At 37.6% G+C, this 24,451-nt stretch overlaps 1 protein-coding gene across 3 annotated transcripts in view; it reads right to left on the reverse strand.

Annotated features, from left to right (window-relative positions):
- The window catches only part of PPP2R3A (protein phosphatase 2 regulatory subunit B''alpha), a 121,295-nt gene that overhangs the window by 72,722 nt on the left and 24,122 nt on the right, over window positions 1-24,451 (reverse strand). For all 3 annotated transcript variants that reach the window (XM_081160343.1, XM_081160344.1, XM_081160345.1), the window contains exons 2-3: window positions 23,335-23,521; window positions 9,589-12,018 (exon numbers count right to left, since the gene is read on the reverse strand). In XM_081160343.1, coding sequence (XP_081016469.1) covers window positions 9,589-11,574 — 1,986 coding nt within the window. In that variant the 5' untranslated portion in view covers window positions 11,575-12,018; window positions 23,335-23,521. The remainder of the gene's footprint in view (window positions 1-9,588; window positions 12,019-23,334; window positions 23,522-24,451) is intronic.

Below are 24,451 nucleotides of genomic sequence, written 5' to 3' on the forward strand. Positions count from 1 at the left end.
GATGTTTCTATCTCTGTCTCTCCCTCTCCTTTCCTCTCTCTGAAATCAATAAAGATATATTTTTTAAAAAGTCAAAAAAAAAAATCAATAAACTATTTAAAAAAACCCCAAATTTTCCTGTCAAGTCCATTACAATAAATTCTCATCAGATCTTTAACTGTGGGCATTTTAAAGTCTTCTATCATTTATGGCCAGCTATTATTTTACTCTAATGCTTTTGCAAAAGTGAAATTCATGGAAAAGACCCTACACACAAAGTACTCTTAACCACTGGCATTGATGTCAAACCTTGGGTACATATTTCACAACTAAAGAAGGTTCTGACATCTGGTCCAGTGCCAATGCCAGATACTTCCAAATCAAATTGACTAGGAAGAGAAGTAGCTGACATCAAGGTAGACTGCTTCCTCCCAAGATGTCAGATCAAAATTGTTTTTTTTCATTCCCCCTTCCCTGACTATCATTTTCCTAATTTCCTTGCCCTGGCCTGAAAAGATAATGCCATTGTTCACATATCTCAGGCCTTTTCAAAGGAAGGTAATCCAACCTCCAACCAACTGTTGAATGCTAAGATGCTGGTGATCTTGTAGTTCTTTCTGTCCATTACAAATGTCTCCCTGACTTCCAATGCCACAGGTTTTCTGAAACAAGCTTGCTGGATTAACAGTTCTGGGGAAGTGGAGACACAGTTACACAAAACACATAAACAGGCCAACTGGCTTAAAGAAGTATCTCCCTCTTCAGGATCATTTCTTAACTTATTTGGTTCTTGCTGGTTTGATTCAGAGGGACCCTGGCTCAGCAGAGCTCTCCAAACCACGGGCATGGTTTTATTGCTACTAATTTTATTGTCTCCCTAATACACCGTATTAAATTTTAAATGGATGTAGGCAGCCACTGACAACAGATAGTCTCTCTCTCACTGGACTGACAAAAGAGAACAGAAGAATGCAATCAGCTCCAAGAATAGGAGCCTGGAATCATTTCTCGTGAATACTCCACTGGGACCTGAAGAAGCAACAGTAACAGAGTCACTTAGTAATATGCTAAGACCGATATTTTTGATTGAACCTCCTCAATGTTCAAGAGCATCGATTTTCAACCAATGTCACGCATGAGGCACACTGGTGTGCCACAAGAATTTTAAAAACATGTAATACCTAATTATTTAGTTAGGAGCACTGATCTCTTTTCCCCTAGATTGTCAAATAAAAAAATGACAACAGCCAATGTAACAATAGCCATCTGGTGTGAATGAATTAAAATTATACCTTGTTTTGTCAGACTGGCAAAAAGTACTATTTTTAGTGTGCCACACCAACTTTTTGGTGTGCCGAGATGAAAAAGGTTGGAAATTACTGGCTAAGAGGATGAACAAAACTGGGAACTGTTGAAATACATTTCTAGGCCCAAGATGGAGCAGAGCAACCTAAAACTCAGGTAACTTTTGTGTCCCTGTAAATGCTCTGCTTGACCAGAAACACAGTGTATTCAGTCAGCCAATCTACAAATGCCACACCAACCCTGGGAAGCACTTCTTGCCCCAAACAAGGTTGATCATGTGGCCCCAGCCAATCAGATATTTTCTGTTTGTCTCTTCCTTTTTCTTTATCCTATAAAAGTTCCTTGCCTTCTGCCCCACTTCATAGTTCTCCAAAAGGAAACTCCCCACTCATGAAGTATTAAAGTTTCTAAGTATTACTTGTTTTCTTTAATCATTTTTTAACAAGTATAAATGACCTTTACCACATTACTGAAATAGGTCCACCCAAAATTCACACTTGCCAAAACTTTGACAATAGTTTTACTGTTTAATTTTGAAATTAATAACACTATTTCTTAAAAACATTAATATTTTAATTTGTACTTTTTAGTAATTCAGACAGGTATCCCCATCAATCAATTGAAATTTGTAAGGCTTCACTAAACTTAAATATTATAGTATAGCCTTTTGAAAAAAATAACCCTCCTTTAAAAAAAAAAAAAAAAATCTTTACTGATTTCAGAGAGAAAAAGGGAGAGGGGGAGAGAAAGTTGAAACATCAATGATGAGAGAGTCGTCATGGATCAGCTGCCTCCTGCACACTCCTGACTGGGGATCGAGCCCGCAACCCTACATGTGCCCTGACAGGGAATCGAACTGCGATCTCCTGGATCATAGGGCGATGCTCAACCGCTGAGCCACATCAGCCAGGCAATAACCCTCTTCTTTAGTTACCTTAAATTCTTCTTCTTTCACTTGAAAACTCCTCCCCCTGCCTTTCATTCTTTCAAAGGAGTAGGCAGATGGATTTTTTCCCCCTGGCTTTGTTTTTACTAAAATTAAGTAAAAATAAATAATTTTCAAGGTAGGTTAGGGTTTATTATTTTAATTTGTGAACAATAGCTAACAGGCTATTGCCCCATAAGGCTACAAAGAGATAAGAAATAACTGTAATACCATCTGCTGGTGGTAATAAAACATAATACAATAAAAAATAAGATACTTATTAGGTGAATTACCAAAGCAGTATGGTCTCTAAGAGTTTAAGTTTATTCATAATTATGGAACCTCTGAGACCTCAGCACCCCCCTTTCCCTCCTCCATAAGCTATTCTCTTATTCTTGTTCACCTCACTTTTAGGCCTATCTGCACCCTCAGCTACTTTACAACCTACAGGGTTGTTTCCTGGCACTCGGAGGCTTTGTGAAAAGAGCTTGTACTGAACATTTGCTAGCCAAAGATATAGATAACTTGACACAGTGAGAAAGTTGACACAGTGAGAAAGTTCATGTGTAAACAAAGGACAAAATAAGAAAAAAAAAAAAAAAGGAATGAAAAGGAAGCTGTTCTAAGTGGAAAAGTCAGAGATAGGTTGTGACTGGAAAGGAAAGGAGACTAAAGCTGAACCCATTATCAGAACTCAAAAGGAAGGAATTTGAAACTTTGGGTTTATTTTTCTATTTCTACTGGTAGACTGTCATTGAGCACTGGTAGTTTTTCTACTGATAGTGATGTTTCTAAGAATTCCAATACCTTTAACAAACTCTCACACTGAACCTTATCAAAAGTCTGTTTTGCCTATCTATCATGAAATAATATTTAGATTAGGAGTCAGCAAATTTTTCCTGTAAATGGCCAGGTAGTAAATATTTGAAGCTTTATGGCCTCTGTTGTAACTACTCAAACTGAGTAGGTGCAGCACAACCATAAATCATATGTAAATGAATAAGTATGGCTGTGTTCCAATAAAACTATAGTTGACCCTTAAACTTGGAAGTATGGGACACCAACCCCTCACACAGTCAAAAATCCCCAGGACATCAACCCCCCACATAGTCAAAAATCCCCAGGACACCAACCCCCCACACAATCAAAAATCCCCATTTAACTTTTGAATCACCCAAAACTTAACTACAAATAGCCTACTGTTTACCAGAAGCCTTACCAATAACATAGACAATTGATTAAAACATATTTTGTATGTTATATGTATTATATACTGTATTCTTAAAATAACAATCTAGAGAAAAGAAAACGTTAAGAAAATCATAAGAGAAAATACATTTACGATATCATTGTATTTATCGATACTGTAAATTTACATCATGTTTATAGAATCATCAGTCAGTATCTACATCAATACTGTCTTACATGATACAAAACACTGTAGCTGTTATAGGTTTTACTAACACTAGATATAAAAAATGCAAAGATAATGTAAAAAAGGAACTCATTTATTTACAGGTATAATGATTCATGCCCTGATAATGAAGTAGCAGCAATATGATTGCTTTATGGTAGCCTAGTGTAATCAATACAATTGTTTCACAGTAGGAAGAGCCTATACACTAATGAATGGTTATAAATTTTTTATGGCATACAGTATTATAGTCATATTCATAATATAGCATTGGAAACACTGCTCAATTCTAGAAAAACCACTTACTTGTGATGATAGGTTCATACCCAATTTCTCTAATTATGAGAGAGATATACTGTATAGTAATGTAATTTTTTGAAGTAAAGTTATAAAACAGTATGAAAACAAATTATTAATTTTATATTAAATATCACTCACCTTATGCCTATGTAAGGTAGGCTATCCACTGTGCCATGCAAGTCCTGCACGTGATGTTCTACAAAATGACTACTTAGGCAATGACGACGATGACACAAAAGTGTCTCATATAGTTGTTGCCGTACAGTTATTAGATTTTCAATGAAGACGTATATACACAACAAAACGTTTAATAACTCTATGGCATGATCAATTAAGTGGATGTGGATCATCATAAATATTTTCACCCTTGTCTTTTTCATGTTGAACAGGCTAAAGAGGAAGAGGAGGGATTGCTCTTGCTACCTCAGGCGTGGCAGAGGTAGAAGAGGTGGAAGGCAGAGGCAGGAGAGGCAAGCACACTCAGTGTAACTTTACAGAAATATATTATAATTTTGTCTATTTTGCTTTTTCATTTCTTGAAAAATGTTTCTATATGGTACCAAGCCTCCTTCCATCATTTGCTTTAGTTTCAGTGCCTGTATCATGGAAGGGTCCATGTCGTAAAAACCAAAAGCAGTCTTGAGTAACTGGAACCCTTCTGCCTGGTTGTCGAATGTCAATTTGTTTTCTGGCTCTGCGTTTTCGGGCTCTGCTTCTTCTATGTCTTCATCATCTGGCACTGGTTCAGGAACACGCAACTCCATCAAGTCGTCTTCTGTGAATTCTTCTGGTGTGGTGTCTATTAGCTCCTGAATTTCTCCAAGATCCATATCTTGAAACCCTTCACCACCCACCTATGCCATACTCACAATTTCTGTCATGATTTCCTTTTATTGGCTCTGTGGTAAATCCTGTGAAGTCATGCACAGCATCTGGGCACAGTTTTCCAGCAGGAATTTATTGTTTGGGGCTTGATGGCTTTCACTGCTTTTTGTGTATCTTCAATGGTGTAATCCTTCCAGCCTTTCATGATGTTCTCTCTAATGGGGTTCTCTTCTGTAGCACTGACAATCCTTTCCATAAAGTACCATGTGGTAATGAGCCTTAAGGGTCCTTATGACCCCCAAATCTAGAGGATGAATGAGAATTAGTTGTATTTGGGGACAAGCAGACTACTTCCATATCTTTAGTGTTGAACTCATGGGGTTTTGGGTGGCAAGGAGCATTGTCCAGTATCAAAAGAACTTTAAAAGGCAGTCTATTAGCAAGGTACTTCCTCATTTCAGGGACAAAGCATGGATGGAACCAATCCAGAAAAAGGGTTCTCATTGTCCAAGCCTTTCTGCTGTACAACCAAAATACTGGCTGCTGGTGTTTATCTTTTCCTTTTAAGGCTTGGGGGTTAGCAGCTTTATAGGTAAGGGCAGTTAATGATAAACACCATTGCATTTGCACAAAACAATAGGGTTAACCTAAGCATTCCTGCCTTAAATCTTGGTGCTCCCTTCTCTTCCGTACTGATAAATACCCTTTGTGGCATTTTTCCTCCCCAGAATAGGGAACTTTTGTCTACATTAAAACCTGTTCAGGCAGATATCCTTCCTCCTCAGTGATTTTCTTAATGGCGCCTGGGAACTTGTCTGCTGCCTCCTGGTTGGCAGAAGCTGCTTTTCCTGTTATTTTGACATTTTTTAAGCTAAACCGCTTTCTGAAATTATCAAACCATTCTTTGCTGGCATTAAATTCTCCAGCTTTAGGTCTTTTACCTTCCTATTGCTTTGTTATATAGTGACTTCGATTTTTCTCTAATTATATTTAGAGTCTACATGTATGCCTTTCTTATAGCAACCTTGTACTCATATAAAAGCTGCATTTTTAATATGAGAGAAAAAGGTATTTCACAAAAAATGCAAGATTTTTGTGCTTGCTAGCATAGCTGCAGCAACAGCTTCATGAATTTCCTTTTCTTCTTCTATAATGGTCCTTAGGTTGGATTCATTTATCTTGAAATGGAGGGCAACCACAGCTGCAGACTTCAATCTACGTACATATCAAGCAATTCAACTTTTCTTGTAATGTCGTGACTTTGCTCCTTGGGAGTACTTCCAGCATCACTAGTGGCACTTTGTATGGGTCCCACGGTGTTATTCAAGGTTTATGGTATTGCACTAACACAAAAAATGGGCAAGAACTGCAAGATACCAATTTTTACTGCAATATGCAATTTACTGCAGAGATGAACTGCTCATGTGGAGATGATTAACATCATAGGCATTTTAAGTGGATACTCGCAACACTTGGGTTCACCACCACAACAGTGGTATTTACAAAATTATTACAGTATTAAAGCATGTACTATAGTTAATTTTATGCAGTAACGATTTACTACTGCATCTTTACGTTTGTTTACATGTCTCTTGACTGTCAACGGCCCCATGTACAGTTTGTAAGTGTGTGTAGAAGTTTTGATAAATTTTAACTTTTTATAAAAGAGTTGTGTATATTTTATGGTAGTAAATGATAAAATAGATTAGTATTTACATATATTTTATGCACTCGTGACATACCTAACTTTTTCTTTATTTTTCGGTATATCTAAGCTTTGTAGTTCATCTGCGAGTTTTTTCAAATCTTCAAAAATTTTTCGAATATATTTATTGAAAAAATATCTGCTTATAAGTGGGCCCACACAGTTCAAACTATAGTGTTGTTAAAAGGGTAACTGGATGGTATTTACAAACACAGGCAGCAGGTCAGATTTGGCCCACTGGCCACAGGTTGCTGACCTCTGATCTAGACCAATATCCTCTTTATCAATCTTTCAATATCCTGCTAGTATCTTCTATTTGACTCCCTCTCCCAATACAGGTATGCATTGTGGATAAAAAATATTGCTTACATTTATGAAGCTATTTTGAAACATATTAAAATATTAATGACATATAATATTGTCGAGTCAATCTCTCTTCTCAGGAATAATCACCGATATCATGTGAAAGTACTTCCTACATACCACATTACATAAATTTTTAAATCAAAATGTTCTGAACAATTCTGACTGCCCAAAAGGCTAAAAATTAATATTCTTTTAAAATAATCATACTGTGAGACTCATCTGCTTAAAAACCTTCATTAGCTTCCCACTTCCCTAGAACAAACTCTTCTGTATAGCATACAAGGTCATTCATAAGTTAGCCCAACCAGCTTTCCGATTTATTTCCTACTACTTTCTGTTCACTCTCTCTAAGAATAAAACATGGTAAATAATACTGTATAAAACTTTCGGGAGGAGATAAACACCAACTTCAGGGCAATGGTAGTTCTGAAAAGGGGAGAGGATACTAGGAAGGAGAGCCTTAGGTACTTCTACTATATCTGAGATGAAGTTTTGAAATGATGATAGTGAAAATATTAAATGAAGCAAAGATCTGAAGCAAATATGGCAAAATTAAGATTTGACGCTAAGTGGTGGGTAATAAGAGTGCTCTACCATTCACCATATTTTTCTATTTGCTTAAAACAGGGCTTGACAAACTACAGTTCATGGGCCAAATCTGTCCACTGCCCGTTTTTGTCAGGCTTGGAGCTAAGAATGATTTTATATTATTCAAGAATTATTCTTTTTAAAAAAGAAGAGAAAGATGGCTATGTGACAGATTTCGTAACCCGCGAAACCTGAAATATTTACTATCTGGCCCTTCATAGAAAATGTTTGCCAATTCCTGGTTTAAAAAATTTTATAGAAGATTTATGCATAGCCCATGGGCACAGGTGAAGGCCTGGGGTAGGGTGGGGGCTGGGGGGAGGGGGAAATGGGGACATCTGTAATACTGTCAATGACAAAAATAAATGGGAAAAAAAGATTTTTTTAAAAGTAGGAAGGCAACTGAGTCAAGGAAGAATGGTTTTGTTTTCTTGCATTAAATATTTCCCTAAATTTTATATTTTTATATTATTTGTCTCTTTAAAATTAGCTTTTCATGAATTACTTTTTCTACTTTTATCAAGAAGCAAACTCATCCAATTTTACGCTATTCTATCATATGAGATCTTATTTAAAAGACTGATTGGAGAGTCTTTTAATAAGATTTTGATTTCAGTTCATACTTGTTAAAAAACTGGGAAGCTCATTTAGAGCCCACAGTGATATTTTTAGGTAGCTGGATTTAGATTGGGGGTGTCACAGCACACCTGCTCATGAGCTGTCAGCCAGAGACATAAAAAAGGTGATACAGGAGACTTTTTCTTGACTTCAGGTTCACATTTTCTACTTTCTATAGCCCATTTCTTTTAGAAGAATTTTGCCTCCTTTTTTTCACAAAAGATAAGGAAGGTAGAGGGTTAAATAGTTCCAAACACCATATTACAGTAAGAGTTTCTGGTTAAAATGTTTGTGAGACATTAAAATAGGTTATCAGAGAAGGTGGGCATTTAAAAAAAATTTTTTTTTTAATGTGCAGACCGGATATTGAGGGGGAAAATAGTGAGATAATACATCCAAATGTCTTAGCATGCCTTAGCTCACAAAATCTGTTAGCTCTTATTATGTTATGATCATTTTGAGGTTGCTATATAGGTATTTTCTTTTCTTTATAAAATCTTAAGCATATCAGTATTGCCTATGTACATGAAAATATGTTTTATTTTTGTAATTAATTTCCAGTGTCTCTCCTAAGCATTGACTCAAGTTAATTAAGGACACTACCATTTGTGAATCAACAATTGAGACTCACACAGAGATGTCACAAAAATGTTTAGTAAATGTTTGATATTTAGACCCAAATCATCATCTGATAACCTTAAATATATACTGTTGTAAACTTTAGTGTCACTAGTAATTAAAAATGTGCATGGAACAACAGCTACAAAACAAATATGAGGTAAAAATTATTCATCTGATCACAATATATATTTTTTCCTGCTCTAATAAAAATTGTAATGAGAATGCTAAAATATGTAATTGTTTTGAAATATGTTTTTTTTTTAAAAAAAGTTTTTAAACTGATTTCAGAGAAAGGAAGAGAGAGGGAAGGAGAGAGAGAAACATTATGATGAGAGAGTCATTGATCGGCTGCCTCCTGCATGGCCCACACTGGGGATCGAGCCCGAAACCCGGGCATGTGCCCTGACCAGGAATTAAACCTCAAACTCCTGGTTCATGGGTCGAGGCTCAACCACTGAGCAACACTGGCCAGGGCTCCCCAATTAGATTTTAAGCTTTACAAGAATCATATCTTCTCCTCTCTGGTACCCACACTGCGCCTTACAGTCTGCACAGGCACATAGCAATGACTGGTCTACTGTGTGACTGGGGAGAATGAGGACTAATATTAAAGGCCCACTCTGGGTAAGACCCCTTGGCTGTGCTTCACATGTTATCTTGATCCTTACTATTTCCATTATGTAAACCAGGATATTAAGGCTAAGTAGCTTCCCTTTGGTCACAGAGGTAGGAAGATGAAGGGTGTGGGGACGGCAGTTGAAACGTCTGCTTGACTCTAAAGCCTTTGCTTTCTCATTTTTTTCCACTGACCTGAGACCATGCCTAGGGCAGAAAATTTTGTAAAACATAGAATGGATAACAAAAATAGTTTTGTTTATAAATTTTACAAACATTAAAACATTTCTTTGGAGACTTTCAGGACTCAAGATTGTTGGGTCTTACCTTGATCACCTCTGGAGTTTGCTGAATCAAAACCACCGAAGTAGTATCTTTCACTTTACCACCAACAGGACTTTTACAGACTGATAAATTGGCCTGGGAAGAATTAGTCAAGGTTTCCTGTAGAATCTGCATCATTTCCTTTTCTTGTGATAAGCTCCCTCTGCCTGATTTGCATTCGACCAGTTCCTGAGCAAAGTCTTCAATGCTTTCTAGAATTCGTAGCAAGAGGGCTCGGTCCTCTTCCTCTATTTTGTGTCCATTGGTTTCAATGATCCTTGTTAGACAGGAAGGTGAGACTTTCTCCATGGGTGAAGAGGCTTTAGATTTAGGCTCAAGATCTACAGGCAGCTGATCAGTCAACTGACTATGATTATTTAGAGAGTTAGAGTTTTTACCTTTGGCAAGTGGCTCTCTTAGAGAGGTCTCCATTCTCTGTGAAAAAGATTCCAAGTCCATTAACAATTTATCTATCTCTTCCTTACTGTTAGAATTCATAAAATCTCTGTGGTCTTCCTCGACTTTAGGAACTTCTGACTTAAGATCTTCCTTAGGTAGATTAACAATTGGTTTCTCAAATATCTTACCAATTTCATTTTGTACTGAGGCAGGACATTTTTTAAGATGACTACCATGGTCTGAAAATTCGGCTCTATCTTCATTTACCTTTAACAACTCTTGACTGAGTCCATTCTCTTTCCTTTGTCCTTTACCTACTGCTTTCTTTCCATCTGACTCTTCTTCAATATAAAGGGTTTCCATTAGATCACCAGAAGAAACATTTCCTAAAGCATTCATGGTTAATGACCGTGACTGAAACTGGACATCTTTTAGAGTTCTGGGATCATTTATCTCTAAGTTATATAAGGAATTCGTAGAGTTGTTCGGAATGGATTTTACAGTGTCTGTTTTCCTAGAACTATGCTTATTATCTTGCAATTCTATAGTTTGAAACTGTCCAGGGTCAGGGGCTGAGAGCTGGACAACATCTTCATATTTAGGGGGCTGCTCAGTGCCAAATATTGGGGAGAAGGGAGTCAGTTGTAAACTAGGCATATTACTAACCAGTTCTGTTAAATCTATAGCCTCATTATTCCCAGACTGCATGAATTCAAATGGCAGCTTTTTCAGATAGGATGCTAATCTGGTCATTACATTCATATAGACAGTTTCAGAGCTAGAAACTGCATCATTACCATTTCCTTCATCGATGCTACTATCTGATTTTTTCTTTATGCATTGTTTTATAATGTCTGTGCATTTTTTCAAATCCTCAGAGCATTTCAGCAAGATGTCCAAGCACATCTTTATGTCTGTTCCAGAAGAAAAGTTATCTATTTTATGTTTTTCCAAAATCTGAGTAACCAGGTCTTCTTCAGAGAAGTTGTGAAGAAACATCGAAGTCAGATTCATATCGAGTGAGTTTCTATGGGACAAAGATTTTTCCTCAACTGAGGAACTCCGGAGTAAACCAAAGGATGATGAGTTCCCATCACTGTTATAATGGCCACAGAGCAAGTCAAAATCAACTGACCTCCTATTAAATGAGTCAGACTTAACTTTTCTTCCCTTTTTGTAAGCTGCATGGTTAGAGTTTTTGAGTTTTTCAAGGGAAAATTCTTTTATTTTCCCACTGGCAAAACTGATTGCTTCTCCTGCAATGTCCTTTAAGTTACAGGTATTTTGAAGCGTAGATCCTTTTTTGACCCGTATGCCTGTGAGGGCCTGATGGGGATAGTCACTTTCAGCTGAGGAAAACCCATTTTCATGGGGTAGAAACATGGAGTCCAGATCTGCATCTTTGAACTGAGATACAGGGATGTGCAAGTCTGCACAAACACTACGATGTACCACAAGGCAGTCAACTCCATGTGTGAAGGTGTGGCAGCTTCCAGTGCAGTAATGTATAGCTTGCTCAAAACGCCGGTCTATCACCACGCTGCTGTAGTGGTTCACAGTACTAACCACAAGTCTGTAAGTTGCTGCCATAATATCAAATCCACTTAGTGGTGGGATTTGGAATTTTCTAGAACTTGTTTCAAGTAAATTCTCCTAAATGACACTCAGCTGAAAATATATTTGACAATGTTCAGTGGTTTCTTGCAATTATAATAACCTTTCCCACAAAGGGAAACCATCCAAATTTGAGGTTTGGTAACTGTCAGGATACAGTAGCTGTTGCACATGTGTGCTTGTAGTAGCAAGTGTAATAATTTAATAATTGTGCTTTTTACTTTTATTTAGTAATATCATGATACTATAAGAGCATTTTTATAAAAAATATCCTCTTTTAGTTCTTCAGCAATTCTATGATGCAGAAATTTATTGTCATAAATTTACTGTCGTAAATCTTAGTTGGTAAGACGGAAGTGTTGTGATAACTGAGTCCTCCAAAAGTTTAAATGATCCATTTTTCTGTGAATGAGAAGAAACCTATAAAGAAAAAGGAAAATAATTAAAAGGAAATATGATTTCTTAATACTGAGAGAACCTTTTATTTCCTCTTCTTTGCATCCTCTATGGAGTTAATTACTAAGCCTCACACTTTGTCATATCACTGACAGCTGATCTTTGATTCGTCTTTGGTCTCATCAAACCCTACACTCCTTACTACCTAGAGAAGTAGTACCTCAACTTTTCTTTGCTACAACTGCCTCCCAGTTGGTATTTCTTATCCCACCCTCCTTGCCACTTTACATGAAACAAGTACTTCCATCAAAGTACTTGTTTGACAACACAAATACTTGTTCTTGATCTACAACTTCCTCTACACCTGGAAATTATTCTCTCATCATCCTCTCTTTTCTTACTAAGAAAAAAAACCTTTCATTACTGTTCTTGATCCCAGACCCTCAAACCCTGCCATATGCAGATCTCTCTTGCTCGCCATCAAGTGGATAAAATTTAATCACTGTCTTACTTTTAAAAAAGGGGGGGCTTCTAAATCGTGTTGTAATTGCTTTCCAAAAAGGTTCAACCAATGTATTCACTCAATCAACACTGAATGACTACTACATGCCAGGCACTTACTTAAATGCTAGGGATAAAGCAGTGAACAAAATAAAGTCCCTGTCCTTATGGAGCTGACAATCTAGTTGGAAAAAAAACAGTATGTAAATAAACATATAACTTAGATGGGAATATATGCTATGGAGAAGAAGGGTGCAGGGCAAAGGGTTTAGAAAGGATGGGAAGATGCTGTTTTATAAAGGGCAGTCAGGGATCTCACTGACTCATTAACAGAGACCTGAAAGAAGAGAAAGAGCAAACTGAGGTGGTATTTTGGGCTAAATCATATGAGGCAGGTTAACCATAAGTGCAAAGGCCCTGAGGTGGGAGCATGCTTGATTTACTAAACGAATGACAAAGAGGCTAAAGTGACTGGAGCAGAGAAAGCATGGGAGGCAGTGTGGGAGATGCGATCAGAAAGGAAAGGTGGGAATCATGCAGGGTTTGTAGACTAGACTACTGTGAACTTAAGTTTTGAAGGGACATGAATAGAAGAGTGAGGGAACACATAAGAAAGCCAAACCCCAAGGGGTGGCACCAATTTCAAAAAGTTTACAGCCTAAAATGATTGAGTTTTTTTGTTTTTAAATGGCAAAGAAACAAAGATTACTTCTCTGGTATTTGGTTCAGATCTGTGGGTGTCAAATTCTGTCTTTTTATTCAGACTATGATTCAACTGATGCCTAACTGTCCAGCTAGAATCCCAAACATAGAACCTAATCTAACTATTCTCAATCAGAGATATAATCTCAGAACCACGATGCTATCTTATGTCTCTAAGTGAAAGCCAGTTTGAATCCCCATACAGTTGCTTACAGCTGTGTGGCCTCACATAAAAGGTGGTTAACTTTCGCACCCTGTTTCACCTGCAAAATGGAGATAATACCCATCTCATGAGGATTAGGTTAACATGGCAAATGCTTAGAACAATATCTAAGACACAGGAAATGCTCAGTAACTATTGGTAAAATGTAATCATCAAATATTTTCTACTCTGAACCAGGCCCCGGGAGAATGATGCTGAATAATTAATCAGGGTGGCCCTCAGTGCACATACTGTTGAATGGGGCAATGAAAGAGGCAGGCACAGTGCATATCAGGAGTACTAGGGTGAGGCTTCTGTTTTCCCCCATTATGCTCTCACAATTAATACATGCCTCCCCCGCCCTCCCCCCGGCCGGTGTTGTTCAGTGGTTTGAGCATCGGCTCATGCACCAAAGGGTCGCAAGTTCAATTCCTAGTCAAGGGAACGTACCTGGGTTGCAGGTTCGATCCCCAGCCCCAATCAGGCATGTGCAAGAGGCAACCAATCAATGTGTCTCTCTCACACAGATGTTTCTCTCTTCCCCTCTCCCTCCCTTCCACACTCTCTTTAAAAAAAAAAAAAAAATCAATGAATATTCTTGGGTGAGAATTAACAAAAAAAATTAATAAATATATGCTCTTTTTAGAAAGGTTAGAAAATATTTGTAAGTACAAAACATTTTAATTACCTATATCACCATTCAAAAATAACCACTGTTAATATTTTTATGGATATACATCCTGACATTTTCTTATGAAAATTTATAAATGTGTATTTACAAAAATTGGACCACACTATGTAGCAATATCTCATGAATATACCCATGTCAAAATAAATCTAGATCATTTTAATGGATATAGTATTCTATCATATGGATAAAATACAGTGAGTAGGCAAAACAGAGTTTATTCTTGTATTATTATTTATTGTATTATTTACTTGTATTATAACTGTAAGCGTACTTTTTCCCACTCCTGTATTTAGTCATCTGCTATTGCTAGACATGTAGGTTACTTACTATTTTTGTTTTAAAAGAAACAGTGATAAACATTCTTGTATATATAGTTCACATAGTTGTCCAGTTAGCCCGAGACTGAATCTGCAATCTTGGTGTATTGGAAAGATGCTCTAACCAACTGTCTAGTTATTTTCTTAAACTACATTCCAAGTAGTAGAATGCTGAGTCAAAAGGTAGATGCGTGTGTGCACGCACTTTAAAAAAAAAAAAATTATCTTTATTGTTGAAAGTATTACAAATGTCCCCTTTTTCCCCCATTGATCCCCTCCCCGCTGCACCCCTCCCTCCAGGCCTTCACCACACTATTGTCTGTGTCCATGGGTTATGCACATATGCATATAAGTTTTTAGGTTAATCTTTCCCCACCCACCCACCATCTACCCCTGCCTTCCCTTCGAGATTCGTCAGTCTGTTTCATGCTTCTATGTCTCTGGATCTATTCTGTTCATCAGTTTATTTTGTTCATTACATTGCATATATGAATAAGATCATGGTGCGTGAGCTTTTTACAGACTTTTTAAAAAAATATATCTCTATTGATTTCAGAGAGAGGAAAGGAGAGGGAGAAAGAGAGACAGAAACATCAATGATGAGAGAGTCATTGACCAGCTGCCTCCTGCACGCCCGCCCCCTACTGGGGATGGAGCCACAACCGGGGCATGTGCCCTGACCAGGAATCGAACCCCAATCGCCTGGATCCTAGGTCGACGCTCAATCGCTGAGCCATGCCCAGCCGGGAATGCACTTTTTAAAGGTTCTTAGATCTACAGGGTCAATCTGTCCTCCAGAAAAACGACAAACTTCTTCCAATATTAGGTTAAGAGGCTCATTTCCCCATATTCTTCTTAACTGATACCACTCTTTGAATCTTTGCTAATCTGAGAAATGAAAAAATGGAAGTGCGTTGTTTTGATCTGCACCTAAATAGCTTTTTATTTACTTAGTAGACATTTTGTGTTGTTCACCTGGAAGCCTTTCTTCATGCTCTTTGTCCATATTGAAAGAGAGCATCTAAGTCAGGCTGAAGAGTCAGGAAAGGCTTCCCAAAATGAGGAATGTATGTACCTAGTTTTGAAGGATCAATGAGAAATAACTAGACAAGTAGAAAGGGAAGAATACTCTAGGCAGAGGAAATCATATATGTAAGGCTCAGAGACCTAACACAGCACAGTGAGTTCAGAACTACCAGTAGTTCAGGCTAATTTCACTGGGGAGAGTGTACAGACAAGTAAGAGGGGAGGAACGCACAGAGCAGCAGGAACCAGACCACAGACTGACTGCCCTGTGTGCTAAACTGAGGAGTCTGAGCTTTATCTGGAAATTATGGGGAAAACTTTGGGTTGGGGAGTAACATGATGAGATTCACGTTCTAGAAAGGTCATTCTAGCAGCTGAGAGGAGGCATGGAAATCATTTAGGAGGATACAGGAATAATCTAGGCAAGTAGTGGTGAGGAACTAAACCAAGAAGGTGGCAGTAGTTAGCAAAGGGGGGTACTAATTAGACAGGCCAGGAGGAAAAATTCACACAACAGGAGGGAAAGTAAGACGGTAGAATTTTTGGTTTCTGGCTTGGGTATTGGAGGACTAGTGTGGCTACTCCCAACAAAGGCTTTTTGTGTGTGTTTTTTTATGGGAGGTGGCCATAGAAAAGATAAAGAATTTTATTCTGAATGTGTTGTTTGAAGAGGTACCTGTCGAAAATCCAAGTGAATGAAATGTGAAGATAAAAACCTGGAGGTCAGCAGAAAGCTCTGGAGTAGAGATGCAGCCCAGAGAGGTTCCACAGGGTGAGTGCATAAAGTGAGAAGAGCTCTGGGCTGAGGACAAAGCTGGGGATCACTGACATTTCTGGGTTAAACAGAGGAACAGAATGTTTGGAGGGAGGCTAAGAAGGAAGAGCCAATAAGGTAACATGGAAACCAGGAGAAAGCAGTTTCACGGAGGCTGAAGGAGAGACTTTCAAAATGGAGGCCAAGGGTGTGGAATGCTGAGAGGTCAAGGAAAAACAAAAATTACCCAATGAATTTGTTAATAAGAAGGTAACCTTATACTGGCAAATGGTAACCTTAGCAAATATGATTTAAAAAAAAAAACCCAAAGCCTATGGGCTGGTCCCAAAGACTACGAATGTACAAGGGTGACATATAATTAAAATTAGCTGTCAAATAAGGCTAAAAGAGCTCTTTCAAAAAGTAAAAAGAAGTTCTAAATGATAAGAAAGCACTGTATCATGGTCTGAATCTTTTTCTTTCTTAATGGCACATGAAATGATGAGTGCTTTCCAATCTTTGATTTAATGAACTATGGTAAAAATTTTCAGTCAGTCTAAACAGCTATTGTATCAGGGGTAGAGAGCAAATTATAATAGATTTCTTGGCAAATTATAGTTAATCATTCTGAACGTGTACATTTATCTCACCTCAGGTTTGGTGCATGCTGCCTGCCCATTGCCCAAGACTTTGTCTCTCCTGGTCTTTCATCCCTGCAAAGGGCCATAGTCCGTTTTCCCAATTTCTGCCTATGTGGTTCATATGCAACTTCCAGAGTTCATTCAGTTCTTACTAACACTTCCGCTTCAAGCAATTTATGATTACTCTAACAAGTACTTCCCAGTGGCTCCTGGTATGCCTCCGTAGTGAACTTGCTAATGAAGTGGATGTGTTGTGAAACAAAAGAACAGAAGCAGCAAACAAGTTAGGAGGGAGAGGACTAAATTTTGAAAAATAAGAGCCTTATCAGGTAAAGAGGCTTTAAACTGGACCTTATAGGAAAAAAAAATCTACAAAGGCACAGACATATGAAAAGACCTTGTGTGTTTGATATTTGATATTGCTGAAGTTGAAAATATGCAGTATGGATTTTACAGTTTTTTGTTTTTGTTTTTCTAATCCTCACCTGAGGATATTTTTTCCATTGCTTTTCAGAGACAGGGGAAGGAAGGGAGGGAGAGAGAAACATTGATGTGAGAGACACACTGATTAGTTGCCTCCCGGGGGCTGGGGATCGAGCCTACAACTGAGGTATGCGCCCTTAAACCAGAATTGAACCCTAGACCCTTCAGTCCATGGGTCAATGCTCTAACCACTGAGCAAAGCTGGCTGGGGCTGGATTTTATACTTTTAAGGTCTCCTCCAAACAGTAAGAACAAAAATAAGAATGTAAACTCCATCTTTAAAGAACCTAGGAAACACTTGTAACTACAAATCACTATCTATGATAGAAAACAGAAGCAGTAATGGTAAATGCCTTAGCAGAGCAGAGGAGGAAGGGACACTGACGGCAAGCAAACCAATTCACCCTGCACAACCCAAAAAAGGTTCAGGTTTGGCGGTACCAGGTACCATAGAAAATGGGCTAGGGTAGAGGATTGAACATATGGGGATTGCTTGAAATTGTGCAAAGGAAACAGACCTCCCACCTGCACTCCACAAACTCAAAAAATCATCCCTTTTTCGCCTTGCTAAAGACCGGAAATTTATTTGCTGGTGAAAAAAACTGAATCAGAAAAGCACCAACCCCAGCGGCCTCACACACAAGAGGATGGTAAAGGACTGAAAACTGAAATAGGTACATTCTTGTCTTATTACATTCTAATCAATAAGCCCATCAGCTCCCTTTCCCCTACCCAGGTCAAGGTCACAAGAAACCAGGCTTATTACCTCCAGCTCCCAGTTCCCACTGTGGATTAAAGAATTCTTTTCTGGAGATTAGAGATCTCACCTAACACATGACTGCCTTAGAGTTAAGCCCACTAATTGACAAATGCTAACTACAGAGAGCTTCCTCTCAGCTTTTCAGAGCCTCACTTTCATTTTAAATCAGTTTTATAGATGTGTAATTTCCATACCATAAAATGTACATATTAAGTATACAAGAGAGATGCAAATTAAAACCATAATGAGGTATCACTTCATAACTGTCAGAATGGCTACCATCAGCAAATCAAGGAACGACAAGTGCTGGCAAGGATGTGGAGAAAAGGGAACCCTAGTGCACTGCAGGTGGGAATGCAGACTGGTGCAGCCACTATGGAAAGCAGTATGGAGTTTCCTCAAAAGATTAAAAATTGACCTGCCATTTGACCCAGTGATCCCACTTCTAGGAATATATCCTAAGGAACCCAAAACACCAATCACAAAGAACTTATGCACCCCTATGTTCATAGCAGCGCAATTTACAATAGCTAAGATCTAGAAACAGCCCAAGTGCCCATCAGTAGATGAGTGGATAAAAAACCTGTGGCACATTTACACCATGGAATACTATGCAGCTATAAAAAGAAGGATCTTTTATCCTTTGGCCCAGCATGGAAGGAACTAGAAAGTATTATGCTAAGTGAAATAAGCCAGTCGGAGAAAGACAAGTACCACATGATCTCACTTATATGTGGAATATAATAAACAAAATAAACTGATGAACAAAGTAGATCCAGAGACATAGAAGCATGGAACAGATTGAGGGATCTCAGAGGGAAGGCGGGGGGTGGGGGGTGGGCGGGGAGAGATTAATCAAAGAACTTATATGTTTATAAGCATAACCCATGGGCACAGACATTGGTATGGGGAAAGCCTAGGGGTGGGATGGATGTGGGTGGAGGGGATCAGTGGAAATAAAAAGGGGACATCTGTAATATTCTCAACAATAAAGATAAAGAAACTTAAAGAAAAAGTATACAGTTCAATCTGATTTAACAAGAACCATGTAACCACTGCCCTAAAAAAGACAGAACATTTACATCATCCTAAAAGTATCCCTCTGACCTTTCCCAGTCAACTCCCCTGACCTGCAATATCTGTCAATCACTGATCTATTCCCGTCCTATAGATTAGTATTGCCAGTTCTAGATCTTTATATGAATGTAATCATAAAATATACAGTGGTACCTCAGTTTTCGAATGTCTCTGTTGACGAACATTTCGGTTTACGAACACTGTAAACCCGGAAGGAAATGCTTCGGTTTTCGAACATGCCTTGGAAGTTAAAACGTGCCACATGGCTTCTGCTGAGTGCAAGATCCTGAGGCTTAGCTGTTAGCTGTTGATTCCTCGGTTTTTGAACATTTCAGAACTCGAATGGTCTTCCAGAACAGATTACATTTAAAAACCAAAGTACCACTGCCTCTCTCACTCAGCAAAATGGTTTTGAGATTCATCCTCATTTCTGGATGTATCAACCGCAAATTTCTTTTTACTGCTTCGTAGGTATTCTACTACATGAATATACCAAAATGCGTCATATCTATTCACCAGTTGATAGACATTTGTGTTGTTTCTAGTTTGGACTATTACAAATTAAAAGCTGCTCTGAACAGGCAAGTAAAAGTCTTTTTGTGGATACGTGTTCATTTCTTTCGGTAATTAACTATGGAATTACTGAGTCATAATAAGTATACATTTAACTTTATAAAAACCTGTAAAACTGTTTTCCAAAGTGATTCTACCATTTTACACTCTCAACACTTGAGAGCTCTAGAGGCTCTACATCCTTTTGGATATTTGTCAGTTTCTTTAATTTTAGCCATTTTAGTGGGTGTGAAGTGCTATCCCACTGTGACTTTAATTTACATTTCCCTAATAACTAATGATGTTGAGCACTTTTTCATAGGCTTATTAGCAATTCATGTGTATCTTTTGTGAAGTGTCTATTCAAATCTTTTGGGTTATCTTTGATTATTCAGTTCTAAGAGTTCATTTATATATTTTAGATACAGATATTTTCTCTGGTTTGTAGTTTCCCTTTCCATTTTCTTAGCAGTAGGAGGTTTTAATCCTACTAATTTTTATTAATCCAAATAATCAATTTTTCTCTAATAGTTATTAATACATTTATATCCTGTCTTAAAAATCTTTGCTTATGCCGAGGTCATGAAATTTTCTCTTAAAGTCTTTTTTAGGTAGCTCCAATTCTTATGTTTAGCTCTAAGATTTATTTTAAATTAATTTTTATGAATGGTATAAGCTGAGTTTGAACATCATCTAGCACCATTTATTTGTTGAAAAGACTGTGCCCATTGAGTTATGTTGGAACCTTTGCTGAAAAACAAATGGCCATATATATGAGTGTATTTTTAGATTCTCTACTCTTTGTCTTCATATACACCAATACCATCCTGGGATTTTGATTGGAATTTCAATGAATTTAAATATCCATTTGGTGATAATGGAGATTTTAATATTATTAAGTCTCTAATCCATGCTATCCACGAACACAGTATGTCTCCATTTATTCAGATGCTTTTTAATTTTTCTAAGCAATGTTTGTAGGCCTTTCATTAAATTTATTCCCAAGTATTTTATGTTTTCTGATGCTAATGCAAATGGTATTGTTATTTTATTTTCATTTTCTACTGTGTTTGTTGCTGGTGTATAGAAACACAGCTGATTTATGTATATTGCTCTTGTTACTTGCCACTTTGCTAAATTCACTTATTTAGTATTTTTTATTTTTTTGGTAAATACCTTGGGATTTTTTTTTTTATATATAGACAATCATGTTGTCTGAGAAGAGATACTTTTACTTTTTTCCTTTCCAATACTTACTGCCCATTATCCTGTCTAGAATCTCCATAACAATAGTGAGAAGAGATGAGCCATAAAGTATAATGATAGCTGTAGGTTTTTTGGTAGATACCCTTTACCAAATTGAGAAAGCCCTCTTCTGTTTCTTGTTTGTTGAGTTTAAAAAAATCTCATATAGTTGTTTAATTTTGTCAAATACTATATTCTGCATCTATTGAGATGATCACCTACTTTTTACCCTTTATTTTATTAATGTGGTAGAACAGGGGCGAGGGAACTGAAATTCATATCAGGAAGGGAAAACTTAGTATTTAAAATTTATCAATGATAAATTTGCAATATTATGTATTTATAAATATGGAGGTAAATGGAAAAAATAGCTAAAAAAATTGACAGTGGTTGTCTCTGAAGAGTACCCTAGTTGGTAGTAAAAACTTGGAAACTGATGAAACTGTAGTAAATAATCCAGTTATGAATAACTGGAAAGAAGCAAAGGGAAGGCCAAATATTATGGTCATGCCATTTGTGCAGCTTTGCCAGGAAGCTGCAATTCAGATGCATGCCCAGTAAAGTCTGGGTGAAAAAGGGTAGGTACTTGTCTGCCAGTCATACCTAGGAACAGGTAACTGGCCAGAGTAGGCATGGCCACTGCAAGCGTAGGATGATCTGAGATACTTAAGCTCCTAAACAAAGGAGTTTGCCCTCTTGCTCTAGTTTCTCTTGCGATTCTTGTTGCAGGGGGTGCGCTCTCTTGGCTCTCTTGCATTCGCCCACATGGCCCACAGCTGTGTGGTCCCCATACACAACGGACTAATGGACTACAACTAGCATGATGCTACACCAGACCCAACTCCACCATGGAACGCAAACTCTGGATGCTGTCTTTGCTTCTAGCTCTGCTGAATCCCCAAGCGGCACCTCTTCCAGGACTGAATTAAGGGAAATGGGACTTTGGAAACTCAAGGATGTAATTCCATGCAAATAAAGCTCTCTATTGCATCTCGTCCTCCTGTGAGGGCCTCCAGAAATGTTTATTCCAGCAGCACCCCAAGAACCCCACGCCCACTAGCAAAGAAGGCAATCCACACATTTCTCTGGTAACACTGATATTTTAAAAAAGCCTTTTAAGCATTTACACTTTGAATATGAGAATTAATATATAATATTAATAACAAATTTTAAAAGTTAAAAATAGGTTCTAGGGAGACGTAAAGATAAGGTTCAGGCTAATTATTGTGTGCTAAGGCTGGGGAGCAAAGGTGTAGGGGAGATGAATTCAGCTTTAGGCATGGGTTGTTTCAGGAGAAGATACTCCTCATGCAAATGGATATACGTGGCACTGAAGTGAGAGAGTTGAAAAGAAAGGTCTGGAATAAGCGCCAGATAAAGGTTTTAAAGCCACAAGAATGGGCAAGACTGAACATGCATAGCATGAGAAAAGGGTCAAGGACAAAATTCTGAGGAAAGCTAGCATATATGAGGCGAGAAGATTCTAGGAAGGACACAGAGAATTAATTTTCAAAGGGCAGGAAGAAAATCAGCCAAATATGACACAGAAGTCAAGGGATAAAAGTGTTTCATTCCTCTAACATGTTGAATTCCAAAGATTTTGTTTACCAACAAACATTAGAACTATAGTTTTCATTTACAGGTATTTCTCCCTAATTTCACGGAGAAATTTGGGAAGTTAATAAAACCTGAACACAAATGTAATGATGGAAACTGGAGAATGGTGTTACACATACTTTTTATGTTGCTACTGATGTGTTCTATTTCAGGAAACATCTGGAACAGAGAGTATGAGGGAAAGAAATTCCACTGCTTATCTTAACTGATGAAAGGGCTCAAGAAGAAAACGATCAACATAAATCTTGTAGACACAAGAAAAAACTGGTTGAATATGTCACTTAGATGGGACATTTGAAGACAAGGAAGAGGAGAAATTGTAGGAAAATGACTAAAAGCTTTTTATTTAACAGAGTACACACAAGGTGTGATGATTCAGAAGTAATGAGTCATTTAGAAATAATAAAACTATTAGTTTGCCTGGAAAACACAGGCACTCTCTGGTGGATGACTCAGTATGGAAACTGATCCCAAGAGAACAATTTAGAGGAATACAAAAACATATATTGTAGAAGTACTTGTAGGGAAAAAAAGGAGACCTAGAATATTTTATTTGTTGTGTTCACTTCAAAAATAGTTGAGAAAATTAACAAATTTATTAGAAGGGAAGATTTTTTTATGCTCAAATAAATTATATACATGAATATGAAAGAACAATTAATGTTCTAGGTTTGGGGCTAATAATCTTAATGAGACGAAAAGTAAAATAAGAACATCTCAGTAGCAGACTTGATTTGAGCTTATGGAAATTAGGAAGTGCTTAAAAACTTACATTTATTTTTACTCCAGTAGAGAAACAGGAAATGTGGTTGAGGGGAAAGCACCAGGTGGGCAGTCAGGAGTTCCTTATCCAGCTTCAGCTTCTGCACTGACCAGCTGAGTGAGTTGATCAAGTCACTTCCCTCACTGGGATTTTACCTTCTCTTTTAGAAAAACAGGATGAAAGATGGATCTGGGATCTAGGTAACATGAGAAAAGCAAACATTTTTTATTGGTTAGAATTAGAATAAAGCTATGTTTTACCAGAGAACTATTTTGTATTACTTGATGTGGGAATCACAATGGCTATTAATTTCCAATGCATGTGATTTGCAAAACTACTGATTTCTCTGAGTACTGGCTCTGAAAGGAAAATCTGGGGGTTAAACTTATACCACTTTATAATGTAAAATTTTATTTATTTATTATTATATACCAAAACATCAACAATAGTCTGTCTGCTGGTAGTATTTTAAGTTAATTTAATTCACATGTTTTCCTTTTCTATGTCTTTTTCTTATTTTGGAGGATATATATATATATATAAATAAATTACCTTCTATATATAAAAATTATTTGGACAGTTTAGAAGAACATATATACAAAGCAGTTTAATAAACTTTTGAGTGCCACTATAAGCCGGGTACTGTACTCTTCAAGACGAGGAAACTATAATCAATGATTCTGCCTCTAAGCAGCTTACAATAAGTGGGCAGAGAAAGAGGATACCTAACCTTTACATCAAGGAAAACATTCCAGAGAGGAGGACTGCAGAGCCCAGTTCTGAGCAGAAGTAGTTGGCTGCAAGAAGAAAGGGAAAATGGTTTGTGGACAAAGGGAGCAAAGCAGGAGGCAGCATGGGATGTGTCAGGAGCTACTAGGAGTTTGGTATTATTCCAGTGTCAAGTGTGAAGAGAGGCTTCTAGGAGCTACAGCGAAAAGGGTGGAGCAGACAAAAGCAGCACAGCACCAGAGAGACCCTGAGAGGTTTCAATGGAGGGAAGAGGGAACAAGGTGAGAGTTACACTGCAGGGGGAGGACAGACAGACTTGGGGAAGCAAGACCAAAGCTAGGTAGGCAAGGTAGGAGGCCTCTGTCGAGTCCAGAAAAGAACCAATGAGGCTACAGAT

The sequence above is a fragment of the Miniopterus schreibersii genome (assembly GCF_964146895.1).
Source record: "Miniopterus schreibersii genome assembly, chromosome: 15".
In the NCBI taxonomy this organism is placed as follows: domain Eukaryota; kingdom Metazoa; phylum Chordata; class Mammalia; order Chiroptera; family Miniopteridae; genus Miniopterus; species Miniopterus schreibersii.